The sequence below is a fragment of the Pongo abelii genome, chromosome 21 (genome assembly GCF_028885655.2).
Source record: "Pongo abelii isolate AG06213 chromosome 21, NHGRI_mPonAbe1-v2.0_pri, whole genome shotgun sequence".
NCBI classification, from domain to species: Eukaryota; Metazoa; Chordata; class Mammalia; order Primates; family Hominidae; genus Pongo; species Pongo abelii.
Window position 1 is genome coordinate 67,218,890 of NC_072006.2, and position 16,976 is coordinate 67,235,865.

At 57.6% G+C, this 16,976-nt stretch overlaps 1 protein-coding gene across 1 annotated transcript; it reads left to right on the forward strand.

Moving 5' to 3' along the window:
- The first annotated feature begins 12,879 nt into the window (after positions 1-12,879).
- MRGBP (MRG domain binding protein) lies at positions 12,880-16,960 on the forward strand. Its single transcript, XM_024238926.2, has 5 exons — positions 12,880-13,092; positions 13,531-13,652; positions 14,952-15,033; positions 15,340-15,414; positions 15,817-16,960. Exons 1-5 carry the CDS (start codon positions 12,945-12,947, stop codon positions 16,002-16,004), a joined length of 615 nt encoding a protein of 204 aa, XP_024094694.1. The 5' UTR covers positions 12,880-12,944; the 3' UTR covers positions 16,005-16,960.
- Positions 16,961-16,976: the final 16 nt, after the last annotated feature.

Sequence of the window (16,976 nt, forward strand, 5' to 3'; positions counted from 1 at the left end):
CAAAACACCTACAGTGTGCCCCTGTGCAGAGGCTATGCATACACACAGCCCCACCATCCACAGGACGACAGAGGCTGGCTCAGCCAGCCCAGGACCATCCGGCCCCCCAGGAGCTGCCTGATTCCAGGAACTCGTAGGCCGTGCCCGGGCTCCCCCGAGCAGGCTGTCTCCTGGGTCTGAGTGGGGAACAGGAAGGCCTCAGCCTCTCAGGTCACCAGAAAGTTTGTGCTCAGATGGGCTGAATGTTCTGGGTCCATTTCCTCCTCAAGCCCAGAAGGGTTTGCTTTGCAGGAACCTGTTCCAAGTGATTTCTAAGTACTCAAAGGCTCTTTGGTGGATGTGTCAGGATCCCAATTCCTGAAATTAGAAAGTTGTGTCAAAAATCACAAAGAGGCTGGGTGCGGTGGCTCACGTTTGTAATCCCAGCACTTTGGGAGACCGAGGTGGGCAGATCACTTGAGTTCAGGAGTTCAAGACCAGCCTGGCCAATATGGTGAAACCCTGTCTCTATTAAAAATACAACAATTAGCTCAGTGTGGTGGCAGGTGTCTGTAATCCCAGCTACTCGGGAGGCTGAGGCAGGAGAATCACTGGAACCCAGGAGGTGGAGGTTGCAGTGAGCCGAGATCATTGTGCCCCTGCACTCCAGCCTGGGCGACAGAGTGAGACTCCATCTCAAAGAAAGAAAGAAAGAAAGAAAATCAAAAGGAACTGGCCTGGCCCAACATCCTGGCCGCTGTGTCCTCCTCGCTGCAAAGTCAGATTCTTCGCTCCCCCTGTGGGGTTTCCTGGACCCCTGCACACAGTCTGCTAAGTCCTAACCTGGCCACTATTGGAGCCCCCCGATCCCACAGAGGTGGCTGTTCAGAGAGAAGCGGTGGGCCCAGTGTTCCCCAGGCAACACTCCACGAGTCGGTGCAGGAAGAAGAGAGGTGACACGTGGGGCTGCTGGGGCTCAGCCCCTCCAGGGCCCTCAAGAGGGGTGTATAAGCCTCCCACCCAGGGGTGAGGAGCTGGGTGCTCCCCACCAACACCCGCTGGCATCAGCAGCAGCTGCTCCTAGGGCGTCACCTGCCCGAAAGCCAAGGAAGCCCCGTGCAGAGAGCAGCATATCTGGGAGTGGCCACTCGGGTGGGGCCGCCTTCCTCAAGCTCCCATCCCAGCAAGGACTCCCCTGCCTCAGGCTTTCGGCGTGAGGACAGCTCTGGGCATGGCACCCGCGCCCAGCAGAACTGTGCTAACCAGGCCAGATCTCCAGGGACCAACACAGCCTGGCCTCTAGGACGGGCCATGCTGCGAGGGAGGGAGACAAGTATGGGGAGGCCTGCTTCCACTGGTTTGGTTTTTGATTAGGGAATGGCAGAAACCCAGGCCTCCTGGGGCAGAGATTCAGCTCTCCTAACGGAGGTGGCCTTGGTGGGGGATACTTTTCAGCAGGGACTCTTTTATCCCAGAGTGTTTTTGCTGCATGCGCGATGACTGGCTCAGTTTTTGTAATAATCGTTTCCATCAGCATAGAGACAGCTGTTTATATTCTTCAACTTTGTATTATGAAAAACGTCAGACAGAAAAGTCGAGAGACTAGTATCGCATGCACCTGTGTGCACAGCGTCCAGATTCAACAGTTACGAAGGGAAAATCCCACATTTTATTTTAAATTTACCAAAGACTGAAACACACCAAGTACGGCAGGAAGGATAACCTGGGTGGAGGAGCGATGGGGCTGGAGAGTCAGGGCACAAGGGTGAGGGGAATGGGGTGGGTGGGACAGAGGTGGGGGATGGAGGGTGGGATGGGGCTGGGTGTGACCGGGTGGGGAGATGGAAGGTGGGGTGAGGCAGAGGTTGGGGAATTGATGGGTGGGTGGAGGTGGGTGAGGGGGAATTGATGGGTGGGTGGAGGTGGGTGAGGGTAGGGTGGGATGGGTGGGACTTGGCAGGGATGGAGCACGGGTTGAGGCCTAGGTGAGGGGATGAAGGGCGGGGTGGGCCAGGGGCAGTCCCCAGTGCCCACAGCTGGAGCAGGCGAGGGGCAGGAGGGAGCGGCTGCCTGCCCCTGTGCTGGGTGGGTGGGCCCCGGGGCACCCCCTGGCCTACTGCTGGGTCTCCTGAAGGAGGGGTTTGTTCCCGCCTCCCGAGCCCACAGTCTGGTCTGTGTGTGCCTGTGTCTGTTGACAACTCCATAAGTGAACTGTGATACACCAAGGCTTGGGGGAAGTGTGGGAAATGCTTGTGATTTTCTTTCTCTGCAGAAGTGGAGCAGAGAGAAAGCAGCTCCCACAGCGTGAGCGCCTGACACGGAGGAGACCCAGGGCTCGGAGGCCTAAGGCATTCGCTCCAAAGACCTGAGAATTAAGGGAACGCGGGGGGCACTCTTGCCCAGACCTGGAAGAACAGCAAGTGCTGTGAGGGCCTCTGCACCCCGTGAGGACCCCCATGCCCCCTGAGGACCCCTGTACCTTGTGAGGGCCCCTGTGCCCTGTGAGGGCCCCTGCACCCCTGGGCCTGGGCGGAGACCCACACACAACCCCACTATTCCAGGGGAAGAGAAAGGGGCCCTGTGGGGCTTGTCAACCATCGCAGACCCAGAGACTCTGGGCAGAAGCTTCTGCCTGCCACGCTCAGCCTGCGACGGCCCCACCAGGAGAGCCCAGCCGTGAGTCCCAGAGGAAGCAGCTTAAAGGGCCCCTTTTCACCGGCTGCCAAGCCCCTCCAGGCTTTGCTGAGGCCCTGAGGTAACCAAGCAAAAACCAGCCTCACTTCCTGGGAGCTCAATCACCAGAAACTTCAGGGAAACAAAAACCCACCCGAAGACATTTTCCCTAATTACCCAGACAAGTCAGACAAAGGCCATGTAGAGCCTTTCCCGGAGTTTCCCAGCAAGCACCGCAGCATCTGGGTTCTCACGTGGCCGTCAAGCCTGTGCACCTCCACACGGAGCTCGGGACCCACCCCCAGGGCTCCTGGAGTCAGCTCAGCCTCCGCCAGCAGGCAGGCCCCAGCGCCCACCGGCATTTCTGGGCTTGCAGGGCACAGAGCCTGATGCTTTGCTCCAGCTCCCAGCAAACAGGAGAGGAGCCCACGTGGCTGCGGCGTGGGCAGATGCACAAGCCCCCCACCCTGCTGGGAGCCCAGGTGGCCCAGGAGTGCTCCCGGCCTGGCCAGCTGCCCACACCTCTGGCTTGGACTGTCTGAGGCCCTGAGAGGGAGGCCTAGCCTCCAGCTGCTTAGCCCCAAGAGGAAGGTAGGGCTGACAGGCTGGATGGGTCAGACACAGCAAGGACAAGAGGCCACTTGACTCTAGCCAGCACCTGCTTGTGTCCCAAGGCTGCAGTGTGTCCAGGAGGGACCAGCAATGCCCATCTATCTTGTCTTGGCCACCGCCACAGCCAGCCTGACCACCCAGACCTGAGAGATTTGCTCACCAGGGCACTCGACACAGCAGGCCGCAGAGCTGCCCAAGAGCCTTAAATCTGCTCCCACCTTTTCATTCTTGATCTCGGTGTAGACGTGCTCTGGAAGATGATCCATTTGGGGCATTGACGCTCCTTCCTCTCGCCACTGTTTTTCTTAGTTACTGCACTATTTTCAGATGGCTGGTGGATACTTCATACCTGTAAGCAATGCACTGGAGCTGTGCTTCTTGGCTGGTGACTTCTGACTACTCCCACGGAGGGAAAGCCTGGGCCCCCTCCCACCCGCATTCCCACCCTCATCTTTTCCTTATGTCCCCTTCACGTTGTTAAGATCTTGGACATTTGCCTTCTGTTCAGTCATACATTTGAGACCTCCTTTTTCGTCTATAGGATGATTCTAACTAGGTTATTTGGTTTGGCTGTGTCCCCACCCAAATCTCATCTTGAATTATATCTCCCATAATCCTCACGTGTCATGGGAGGGACCCAAGGGGAGGTCATTGAATCATAGGAGCGGTTACCCAGGTTGCTGTTCTCGTGACAGTGAGCGAGTTCTCACAAGATCTGATGGTTTTATAAGGGGTTGTCCCCCTTTTGCTCGGCACTTCTCCTTCCTGCCACCACGTGAAGAAGGACGTGTTTGTTTCCCCTTCTGCCACGATTGTAAGTTTCCTGAGGCCTCTTCAGCCTTGTAGAACTGTGAGTCAATTCAACCTCTTTCCTTTATAAATTACCCAGTCTCAGTTGTATCTTTATTAGCAGTGTGAGAACAGACTAATACACCAGGCCATCCTGATAAACAGCACTTAAGTAGTATGACGATTTAAATATCATCTTTTGAGAAGCCAAGTGCTATGTTTGTGTCCTAGGGCAGGAAATACAATCCCATTCTAAACCCTTCCACGTAAACCAGACTCCACAGAGCACCAGCTCTCTGTGCCGTTTGTTTTCACTGTCAGCTTTCACCTTTTCTCCATGTCCTTGCGTCCCCGTGGCCTCCTCCTTCCCAGCTGCTGTGGTTCAGGTGCTTCAGGTGCACTGGGCACCCCAGGTCCTGGCAGACACGTTGTCCTCACATGGGAAGACTTGGGCTGCAATTGAGGTTCTTGGTTCCTTGTGAACTTTGTCTTCAGGCATCCAGTGTCGCTGATTCAAGCAGCTGTCACTCTGGCTCTGAGTCCTATGGGCACTCAGTTCCTCTCCAGAAGCTCTCAGGCCTTCCCTCCTTACCTCCAGATTCTGAAATGTTGCCAGAAGGGAAAGCAACACCCTTTGCCTCAATCCTGCTTGGTCCTCGGGAGCCTGGCTCACATCTCTCTGTTCCCTTCCGTGTTGTCCTCATGGAGTTGCAGTTGACACCCACCGGGTTGGCCCTTGAAACCCCAGCATCTCCCTCCTAAAAGTCAACAGAAAACGCATCCAAAGCCCAGGTGCTGCAGAGCCCGGCTTTGGGGACGTGCTGGGGCAGAGGGACTTACTTCAGAAGGACTTTTCTTGCCTATGAAAAGAATTGCTCCTTTTACAAAGAGGACATTGGCTGTTTTCTGTGTTGACCCAAAGAATAATTTCCCTTTGTTGAACAAAAAAAAGCAGAGCTGGAATTTAGAAGCTGAATGAATGGGGAAAGTTTCCATCTTTTTAAAAAATAAATTCTGCCCCTTGTGAACCCACAGGAACCCGACTGGAGAGCTGAAACCTCTGGGAACCCAGGCCAGCCTCCGTGGCGTTTTTCAAGTGTCATGTCTCCATCCTGGGTGTTTTTAAAGTCGTGATTGTCCCAGGGTTTTGAGGGATCCGAGGAGATGAGAATAGCAGTGGGAAATGATGCGTGACACTCACCACAGATGGCCGTGTCAGAGCCTTATCTGGAACATGCAAGCAGAGGCTGGCTCCATGGGCACAGGCGCTGCTGGCGCCAGGCTCCCCATCAGCCTGGGGAGGAAGCTTCACGGCCAACATCCGTGAGACTCCAGCCTCTTGGGGTCAAGGGCCCAGCCCGGCCAAGAACCTGAGAAGCTCTGTCCTTGCTGCCAGACGTCATCGCCCCTGAGAGCTGGTCTCTTGCTCTAGGCAGGGTCCCTGGGGTGCCCCCCCAGCCTGCACCCCAACTCTCTACAACCCTCAGCTATCTGACACATCTCCTGAGGAAGATGATCCCTGCCAACCCTGCAGAAAACTCCCAGGGGACCATGGGAAGGGGAACAAGATGGGCGGGACTGGCCATTCCCAGGCAGGAGAAAGGACAGCTGCCCCTCAAACCCACCATTCAGGGAAGGTGAGGGCAGGTGATGGGCCCTGGGGTAGCGCGGGCACAGCACATGTCTGGTTCCTCCACCTGATGTAGGAAACCCATTACCCAGTGCTCCTGCGCCTCAGTTTCCCCATCTGCAATGGAGATAGCAATGGCTCTACTGAGAGGTTTCTGTGATGCATAAGTGATGTTGTGCCGTGAAGAGCTGGCACAGCATGGGCAGAGAGTGACCAGGAACATGCTCCCACATCCCAACAGCTTGGTCCTTGTTGTCTGGGCTCCGGCTGAGCAGGTCAGGACAAAGGTGCGGCCCCCTTGGCTCTCGAAGTCACCACTTGCCAGCTGGACAAAGGTCCTTCCAGCTCAGCCTGTTTTTGTTTGTTTGTTTGTTTGTTTGTTTTAGACAAGGTCTCACTCATGTTGCCTAGGCTGGAGTGCAGTGGCACAATCACAGCTCACTGCAGCCTTGACTTCCCAGGGTCAAGCCATCCTCCCTTCTCAGCTTCCTGAGTAGCTGTGACTACAAGTGTGTGCCACCACACTCAGGAAATTTTTTTTTTTTATTTTTTGGTAGAGATGGAGGGCTCCCTAGGTTGTCCAGGCTGACCTCAAACTGCTGGACTCAAGGAGTCTTCCCACCTCGGGCTTCCAGAGTGCTGGGATTACTGTCCCTGGCTGAGCTTGGTTCTTGGTGACAATGGGGCGGTGACTGAGGACTCAAAGGACCACACACCCCATGGCAGGCAGGAAACATGAGGCTCATCTCCCCCAGCAGATTGGAAAAAGACAATGAGAAGCAGCTCAGCCCGGCACCCCCCAGCCCATGTGAGCCAACTTAAAAACAGCTTGAGTGGCAATTGCGTGGCCTCTCCCACTGTGGTGCTTGCACCCACCAGCCCTGGAGAAGTGCTGGGCCCCGCCCCAAAGCGTCTGATGCAGCAGAGCTGTGTGTTGGGTGTGCTGCCCATGTGCGTGTGTGCACGAGTGTGCGCGTGTATATATGTGTCATACACATGCATGTGTGTGCACCTGGGTGTGCATGTGTGTGTCCATGTATGTGTGTTGTGTACATGTGTGCACGTGTGTGTGCATGTGTTCTACCTGTGTTGTACATGTGTTGTACCATGGCAGGCAGTACAGGTGTGTGTGCATATGTATACACACATGTGCACATGTGGGAAGAATACCTATTTCTGACAAGTCTCCGGGTGAGGCTGAGTCTGCCGTTGCAGGGCCCGCATTCTGAGCACCCTGGGTCTATCAGAACGTAAGCCCTCCTCCTCCTCCTCCTGTCCCATCCCACAGAGGATAAGAGGTGCGCATGTGGACGGGGGTTCCAGGACAGCATGGCTTCTCACAGCAGAAACACGCAGCAGAATCTGTCCATCAAGGCAGGCGTGGTGAAATCAGTTATGCACCCTTACCTAGGAATCCTCCCCGCCCACAAAAGCAGTACCTGGAGAGCCAGGGCCTGGGTCTCCCCTGGGCTATCATGGCCTGCCTCTCTCCCTCCCTCTACAGACCCTAAGGAGCAGCCGACAGGGAGAGCACTACCCACCCTGGCCCTCACTCATGCAGCTCACATCGGGCTGTGAGCTGTGAGAGGTGACGCTGTGGACCTGCGTGGGCCCCACGTTTCAAGTCAAATCAAGCTGCTGACCAGGAGGTAATTCAGGCAAAAGGGGCAGAATCATCAGATAAAAGGTAGGATGCCCAGTTATATTTGAATTTCAGAGAATTCAAATTTGATAATTAAAATATGAATGATTTTATAGTATAAGTATGTCCCGAATACATACATGGATTATATTACATTATGCTATGTTATATCATATTATTTTATTAGGAAGGGGGTGACCACTGCTAACCAGAAGGTGCCTGTCTCCCAGCCTCACGGGGACGCGTGGTTCTTGGTCATGAGAACTGGGTACAGTGGAAGGGATGTTTAGAAGGCTTTGGTCAAACATACATATATATATATATATATATTCGGGGCATACTTACACTACAAAATTATTCAATGTTTATCTGAAATTCAAATTTACCTGGGCATCCTGTATTTTTATGTTAAATCTGGCAACCCCTGAAAGGAGCCAAAACCCCCTCAGGCGGTCGAGAGTGCGGCAGCCAAGCCAGCACACTGCGGCTCCCTCCTTCTCGGGGCCGTGGCCTGGTCCTGCAGGGGACATCGTGGGAACAATAATTGGCCAAGTCTAGTGCTGGGGGCATCATGGGCGCTGCCCCAGAGCCACAACCAGCCTGCCTTTTGGTCAGCATGGTGAGTCTTCCGATGCCCCATGTGAAGAACTGAACTTCTTTTCTGAATGCTGAGAGTGGCCCCCTCGTGGTGGGCAGGTTCCCAGGAACGGAAACGCCTTCCCTTGGTTCCCTCCAGCAGAGTTCAGACAGGAGCCAAGATCTGGGTCCAAACACTGGGTAGAAAACGCCCCCTAGAGGTGTGATGTGTTGGCTGCAAGCCTGGTGGCTGGGCCTGGGGACACCCTCACCAGGTTGCCTTCAATGGGGGGTTCCCCTGAAGCCCAACTTTTAATTTTCTGCAACCACAGGCTACTTTGGTCAGAAGGGAAATAATTAGATCAGAACCTTAATAGCATTAATTTCCCCGAAATAGGAAGAAAGCAAAGGGAGGAGACATGAGAGCTGTTAATCAGGTGACGACATATCCCACCTGGCTGTGTTGGAAAAGCGGCTCTATGGAAGACACAGCATCCAGGGCAGGAAGAGGCAGGCTCGGTGATGTTGGGTTGGAAAGCCCCTGCCTCGTCTGGCAGCCATGCAGTCCCCAACACCTCTGAGGCCACTCAGCCCAGGGAAGGGGACAACAGAGCTGTGCTCAGTGTCCAGCTGTCTGGACAAGGCCCAGGGAGATGGCCTGTGGTGGAGCAGGAGGACCTGGGGAAACAAACCCACAGTGGCCGCCCAGCTGCAAAGGCTGCGCTCTTTCTACAGTGTCTGGGGTCTCAGGTATGAGTGGCAGAGGGAGCAGTCCCATCAGCCATGTCAGCCTCGTTGCAGTGGAATTCCACTTCTGTCCCAGAGACTCAACCAGATAGAAGGAAACTGTGACCACAGGCATGTGGACACACAAGGGTATGTTTGAGCAAAGCCTTCTAAACATCCCTTCCATTGCACCCGACTCTCAGGACCAAGAACCAGGTGTCCCCATGGGGCTGGGAGATGGGCACTCTCTGGTTAGCAGTGGTCACCCCCTTCCAGAGATGACATCAGCTCCCCGGGCAAGAAACTCCACTTAGTCAGAACCCAGAGCCGATCTGAGGAATGATTCACGCTAGCTAAACTTATACAAGACTGATCTATAAGCTGGAAGGCTCGTATGTTCGCTGACCATGGGAAAGCCTTTCCAGGACCTGAGTGTTTCCCACCTGGGATCCAGGTCCTCTGTTCCTGGGATCAAGATATTTGGGAAGCCACATCCATCTTTTGAAGGAAATTTGAGCAACAGGGATCAAAGAGTGAGGATCATTCATTCCATCCCCATGAGGGAGGGAATGGGTCAGTAGGTTGTGTAACCAGTCCACAAATGGTCACTGTCCACCTGCTGTGTGTTGGCCTTGCCTGAGAGGTAGGGGACGGTGGTGCCACACCAGACCCAGCCCCGGCCCCCTGGAGCCAGCTGATAGCCTGGCAGGGGTGGCACACGTTGAACAAATTATCGTCCATGATGCAGAATGACAAGTGTGCAAAGTGCATCCCACAAAGCACTTATTAAGTGAGAAACACAGGTGTGTGGCCACAGAGGCCAAATGGGACCCTCACAGCTGGGGCGGTGACCTTGGAGCTGAGAGTGAAGGCTGCACAGGAGAGAGACAGGCAAAGGGGTGGGGGCAGGCATTTGCACCCTAGGGGGCTGCAGGGTGATTTGCAAGGGGAGCCCAGGTGAGGGTCCACAGGGACTAGAGCAGGCCAAGAAGGGAGGTGGTCAGGGGTCAGCTGGAGCCAGGCTTCTGAGGGTTGATTCCTGGCTCTGCCCTCAACCCAGGCAGTTCCCCACTCTACTCATCTCTGACTCCTCCCCTCAAAGCAGGCGTGACAGCGGCACCTGCCTCAGAAAGGAGGGGGCGTGTGGGGAAAGCGCGTATTTCATGACGACCGCCCAGCATAGAGCCCTGGAGACAGTACCCCTGCCCAAGTTCCCACTGGAGCAGGCAGACAGCCCCGGCTGGGATGAGCCAAGCGTGTGTCTCCATGTGGACCCGGCCCAATCTGGGGCTCAGCACCCTCGGGTCTCCTGATCCGGGCTCCTGTCTCGCCCTTTTATGCCATCTTTTCTCAATAGGCACAGGGGACGCCCAAGGGAGGAGGCGCTCCAGACTGAAAGAGGAGAGTACCTGGCAGGGACGGGTGGGGAGGAGCAGGGACCCCAAGGTGTCCAGGGAACAGTAAGGAGATGAGTAAAGGTGAGGGTCCCGTCTCCCGAGCGTATCTGTGCTAAGTGGCTGTGGGCTGGATTTCATTCCTCTTTAGAGCAAGGCTGAGGCCAGGGCCACCTAGGGGCCAGGGTAGAGGACGTATCACATGACAGCAGTGGCCTAGACCCCTCACGAAGTCTCACTGGGCCATATCTCCACCAGGGCATGGCAGGGACCGGTATCACCAGCGGCCCCCTGCACAGATGGGGAAGCTGAGGCCCAGGTCCCAGTCAGCCAAGCCAGCTCTTCGACCACTCAGTGGTCCCAGCAGGTGAGGCTGACCAGAGCCTGCCTGGGCTAAGAGGCTGCGCTCACCAGTGCCAGCTGTGGTTGGTCACCAGGATGCCTGAGCGCGCTGGCACAGGCCCAGGGCACCCTGCAGGGCAACCAACCCTCACCGAGATCCCCAGGGAAGGGGCTGTTGTTGGCCCATTGTACGGAGGAGGGCACTGAACCCTCAAGAGGCTCAGGCTCAGGGCCTCGCCCGGTCACACAGCTGGAAGGCGCCAGAGCCAGGAAAGGGACCCGGAAGCCCGACCCGGAGCCTACACCCGCAGAGGCGAAAATATCTGCGTAGCGGGTCCCTGGCCAGTGGGCCGTGGTGGGCGTGGCCGAGAGGGAATGGGGCGGAGAGAAGCCCGTGAGGGCAGGGCGGAGGCGGAGCCGGAGGCCGCGGCGGCCTTGATTGGATGCCGCCTTAAGCTCGTCATGGAAACGTTTTGACCTGGCGGCCCCGCCCCTGACCCGCCCCCGAGCCGCCCTTCCGAGCGCTGCCCCGCCCGGCCCCAGCCTAGGCCCCGCCCTGGTCACGCCCCCTCTGCACCGCCCGGCCCCGGCCCCGCCCCGCGGTGGGGCCTCCGCAGCGACCCGCGGTTAACGCTTCACCACAGCTTGGGCTGCGCGGCCGGGAGTCGGAGGCAGGCGGCCAAGGCCGGCAGGGCCGGACCCCCTACTTGCCCTTTCTCCCAGGAGGCGCTGGACTCTGGGGGCGGGCGTGAGCCCCTCCGTCCCGCACCCAGACCCGGGCAGTGAGCCCTATGCCTGCAGTAATTGTGGGGTTTCTGGTTTTGTTTTTTCCTTAACATCTTTATTGAGACCATACAGTTCACCCGCTTAAAGCGCACGATTCGGTGGGGTTTTGTTGCGAGCAACCGTGGCCACTATCTAATTCCAGACATTTCACCTCCTTAAAAAGAAGCTGGGCCCGGCCGGGCGCAGTGGCTCAAGCCTGTAATCCCAGCACTTTGAGAGGCCGAGGAAGGAGGATCACCTGAGGTCAAGAGTTCGAGACCAGCTTGGCCAACATAGTGAAACCGCGTCTCTACTAAAAATACAAAAATTAGCCGGCCGTGATGAGTGCCTGTAGTCCCAGCTACTCGGGAGTCTGAGGCAGTAGAATCGCTTGAACCCAAGAGGCAGAGGTTGCAATGAGGCGAGATCGTGCCATTGCACCCCAGCCTGGGCAACAGAGCGAGACTCTGCCTCAGAAACAAAAAAGAAGCCGGTCCCCATCCGCAGTGACTCGCGTTTCCCTCCCCCTCCCCCGTCCCCGGCAACCGTGCATCTACTTTCTATTCCTATGGAGTTGCCAGTTCTGGCTCTTCCTGTGAATGGATTCCCATGCTGTGTATTTTGGTGTCTGAATTCTGACTTTCGTCTCAGCCCGCACCCACGCTGCCGCAGTCCGCGCTCGCTGCTTTTAGGCTGAACGCGGCTGCGCCGTGCGGGTGCCCGCGCTCCGGGCGCCCCTCGCAGGTTCAGCCCCGGGTTGGGGGCGGCGCTTGCCTCGCGGCTGCGGGTCCCAGCGTGAACCTGTGTCTTGTTCCACCGCCGCGGGCGCCCGCCGCGGAGCTGCTGCCTCCTAGGGAGACGGTTCCATCGTTGAAGGAACGGCCGGACTGTCTTTCGCAGCAGCGGCCCATCTGACCCCACAGCACGACCGCACGAGGGTCCCGAGCCCCGACCCTAGCAGCACTCGTCACCCCGGCCGCGTGGTTGTGGCGGTCTCGGCGGGGCAGGGGGTCCCCATGCCGGCTGATTCTTGTTTCGCGTGACCGACGGTGCTCATTAGCCATATCTATACATCTTTTTTTTTTTTTTTCGAGTCGGAGTTTCGCTCTTGTTGCCCAGGCTGGATTGCACTGGCGCGATCTCGGCTCACTGCCTCCCAGGTTCAAGCGATTCTCCTGCCTCAGCCTCCCGAGTAACTGGGATTACAGGCGCCCGCCACTACGCCCGGCTAATTTTTTTGTATTTTTAGTAGAGACGGGGTTATACCATGTTGGCCAGGCTGGTCTCGAACTCCTGACCTCAGGTGATCCGCCCGCCTCGGCCTCCCACAGTGCTGGGATTACAGGCGTGAGCCACTGCGCCCTGCCCATCTGTACGTCTTCTTTGGAAAAATGTGTATCCAAATCCTTAGCCGTTTTATAGTTAGATTGTCTTTTTATTATCGAGTTATAAGAATTATACCTTCTGCAAGGAAGTTATCAGATATAGGATTTGCAAATATTTTCTCCCATCTGTGGGTCGTCTTTTCACTTTTCTGATGGTTTCCTTTGAAGCACAGACTTTTTTGTTTGGGTGCAGTGTATTTCTTACTGTGCTTTAAAGAGGAACACGTTTTAAGCACCCCCGCGCGGGGCGGAGCAGGGAGGAGTCCCCGGCGGGAAGAGACCCGAGACCTCGGCTGCGCCTGCGCCGACGCCGGCGCGTGAGCCCCAGCGCGTACCCGGCGGGGCGCGCGCCCGCCCCCGAGTGCGCCTGCGCGGAGCTCGTGGCCGCGCCTGCTCCCGCCGGGGGCTCCTTGCTCGGCCGGGCCGCGGCCATGGGAGAAGCCGAGGTGGGCGGCGGGGGCGCCGCAGGCGACAAGGGCCCGGGGGAGGCGGCCACCAGCCCGGCGGAGGAGACAGTGGTGTGGAGCCCCGAGGTGGAGGTGTGCCTCTTCCACGCCATGCTGGGCCACAAGCCCGTCGGTGAGCGCCCAGGCTGCGGACGCGCGTGGGGGCGGGGCGGGCAACCGGCGGGGCGGGGCGGGGCCTGCGCTCGCGACACCCTCGCCCCCACGCTCCCCGCCGAGCCCGGGCCGTGACACCGCCGCCACACCCGTCCCGGGACCCCCGCCCCGTCCCACGCGCCCTTCGGACCCCGCCCCGGACCCCGCCCACGACCGCTACCCCCGTGACACCGCGAGGCCCCAGCCCGCAGTGCCCCACCCCCACCCCCGCCCCGGGACACCCCACCGCCTCCCACACACGCCACCCAGCCCTGCCCCCCCACAGCCCCTCCACACCCTGGCCCTCCCCATCTCTCCGCAGCCACCCTTGCCCCTCCAGTCCCCAGGGCAGCCCGTCCCCTCCATCCCCGTTCTCCTCCCCGCTCACCGGTTATCCCGCCGCCCCTCCTCCCCTCAGGTGTGAACCGACACTTCCACATGATTTGTATTCGGGACAAGTTCAGCCAGAACATCGGGCGGCAGGTCCCATCCAAGGTCATCTGGGACCATCTGAGCACCATGTACGACATGCAGGCGCTGGTGAGCCCATCCGCCCTCCCTGTGCCGCCCGATGGGGGCACGAACCCGCACACCGCTCTCTGAGAGTCATCCTGAGCTGGGCAGAGGCCCCTCCATACCTGCTGGGGTCCGCTGGGCAGAGCAGAGGCCCCTCCGTACCTACTGGGGTCCGCTGGGCAGAGCCCCCTGCAGTGAGGCCCGTCCTTAAGGAGGGCATCCCGGGGCTCCAGAGCCTGTCATGGAAAGCACAAACGCAGTGCTAGCAGCTGGCTAGCTTTTCAGGGGGCCTGCTTTAGACTGGGTGCTGGCCAGAGTCTCCAGCTGAGACCCTGGGGAGGGAGGGAAGGATGCAGAGTCCCGGGCCCTTAGGCCATTGTCAGCCTCCTGGGAGGCCCCCGAAGTGCTTTAGGCAGAGGGTGACCCTATCGGAGTCACACCAAGGTGAATTTGGTGACTTCTGTGGGAGTCAGACAAGTACAGTTCCAGTCCTCACAGAGCTTGGAGCTGGTAGTGTGTGACGGGGGAGCGGGTTAACTAGGTAAGCAGGGTGGCCAGAAGAGACAGGTGGGTGTTCCAGGCCCTGTGGCAGCAGGAGGTGGTGGGTCCAGGAGCTCAAAGAAGGTGGTGTAGTTGAAAAGTGGGGTGGGGGTCAGGGGTCAGGTGACCAGGAGGAGTGGGGACCTGTGCTGGTGAAAAGAGAGTCTGTGCCAGCCACGTTGGACTCAGGGCCACACCAGCCATCCCAGTACAACATAGGTCTCTCCCTCTGGCCTGTGTGACCTCAGGAGGGCAGTGCCTGGCAAGCACTCTCTTCTTCTTTGCCTGGTTCTGTGCCTGTGGCGCTCCCAACCGACACCCTCGGTGTCCATGGGCTCCTGCCATGTGGATGAGAACTCGAGGTGCCTGCGGCCTTTCCCCAGGGCTGTCACTGTGCCCTCTGCACGCCGCCTTGGGGAACGCAGTCTCATGGTGAGACTGCAGGCTGTGCTGGGCAGGCGGGGCCCACAGGTGTGTGTCACCAGGGCTGCCCGGTCCTCAGGGCCCGCCTTAGTGATGCCGGTCCCGATGAGTCTTCCTGTCTCCTGCACCTGCTTCCGCTGGTTCTGCCCTCCCTGGGTCTGTCTGGAAAGCCCAGCTGTGGCAGGCGCTGTTCACAAAAAGAAGAAATGCCCTTTGCCCTTGCCCCGCCTGCCGCAGCCTCCAACACAGTGATGTGTGCTCATTGGCTGCTCCCCAAGTGGCTCTTACACGGCTCTAGTGACTTCCTGAAACTGCATTTTCACCCTTGTTTCTTAAACAAAACTCTCTATTTGATATTAGCATGAGTCTGAGATTCTTCCATTCCCGAATCCAGAGAGGAACTTTGTCCTTCCAGAAGAGATCATTCAGGAGGTCCGAGAAGGTGAGACTCGGGAGAGGTTGGGCTTGGGATTCAGAAAAGGCCAGACCCTGGCCAAGGGCAGGGAGGTGAGGGTGAGGACCCCGGGCCTCCAGGGAGGTGTGAGGGTCCAGCGCAGACCCCACCCCACCTGTGCTTGGGTGGTCTTGGAACCTCCGGGATTGGAGAGGACTTTGTTTGAGAGCAGTGGCTGGACGGAAGCTGAGGCCTGTGTGGGCAGCAAACGTCGGAGCAGTCCCTGGCCTGACCATCCCCCAGCGTCGGCCACCACCGTGGGTTTTCGGTGAGCGTCAGCTGTCTCCTCCACAGGAAAAGTGATGATAGAAGAGGAGATGAAAGAGGAGATGAAGGAAGACGTGGACCCCCACAATGGGGCTGACGATGGTGAGTGTGGAGCTCACCCTGCCCTGATGCCCTTTGGGGCTCAGCACCCCAAGGCTGCCCTCAGGCAGGGCACAGTCAGGTGGGCGTAGAGCCTGCGGTGCAGAGGCCCCAGGCAGGTCATCTAGGCACAGGGTGGATCCTGCAGTGCCCCCTCCCCAGGAGCTGAGTGCCTGCTCCATGTAGGCTAGGGTCTGAGCGGCGGTCCCTGCAGTGCCCGCCGCAGGCAGGTCCTCAGGAGGACCAGGCCCCTCTGTGGGCCCAAATGCAAGGGGCTCCCAGCTCAGGAGGAAGCTTTGGGTTCAGAGGGTCACGTGTCAATATGCAGATTTTTTAACTGAACAGGGAGACAAAAATAAGATTCTGGATATTCTGTTGTCAGCCAAGTGATTTTTCGTTTCTCAGTTTTTTCATCTTCAGGGAGTTTGGGGAAAGCATCAGAAAAATCCAGCAAAGACAAAGAGAAGAACTCCTCAGACTTGGGGTGCAAAGAAGGCGCAGACAGGCGGAAGCGCAGCCGGGTCACCGACAAAGTCCTGACCGCAAACAGCAACCCCTCCAGTCCCAGCGCTGCCAAGCGGCGCCGCACGTAGACCCTCAGCCCTGGCGGCGGCAGAGAAGCGGGCGAGGCGCTGTGGTCGCTGAGGGGGTCGGCTGGGTCTGAGTGCCACCCCCCGGGCCACAGTGATATCATCCCAGTGCCGTGAGCCCACGCTGCCCGCCCTCAGGCTCTCAGGTGAACGTGGCTGTCGGCGGGGAAACGTGTGTGTCAGTTGGACCATGTGGGACCCTGATGGACCTGAAAGACCAGGATCGATCCAGCTCAGATATTGAGGGCTCTGAAGCCTCGTTCTGTCTTCTCTGGAGCAGCTGTGGCTTCCCCGTGGCTGCTTGGTGACATGGATTAGTGCTACATGGGCTGCAGTGTTTGGGATCCAGGCTACCTAGAGGGGCATCGGGCCAGGGGAAAACCTCGGATTAGCAAGCAATAAAAACATGACCTCACTCTTCCTCAAAGGAGCCACTGGTCTTCCCTGCGTGACTCAGTTCTTTCCATCTGTTTGTCCCGCTGCAAGCCTCTTTCTGTGCTGACTGTGACATCAGAACGTGGCCTTCCTGTCGCCCCTCCGTGCCACGCACTGAAGGCCACCCCCAGCCCCACCTGGGAAACTAAGAACTGGATATTTTGCCTCATTCACTTGTACTGTAACAATGTATATAATTTGGTTGGTATTTCACTATTTAATTTTTAAGAAGCCTATTTTATTAGTGTTTTATATGAACAAAGTACTGCAGAAGTTAAACCTGTGTTGTATTTTTTCTGAGATGTTTTGCTTTAAGAGATACTTTTTGCTCAGTTTTTATATGCCAGATACAGAGAATTTGTAGCGGTTATTTTTGTATGATCTAGTAACTTGCAAACAGACCAAATGGGTGAGAGGCGGGGACCGTGCAGCTGTCGGGCTGATGAGGAGGCGGCGGCCACCCCAGTGCTGATGGAGATACCACTTTTGTGTGACTGTGAACATTAAAGCACAAAAAAATCCAACTTGGAGTTGTGTGAT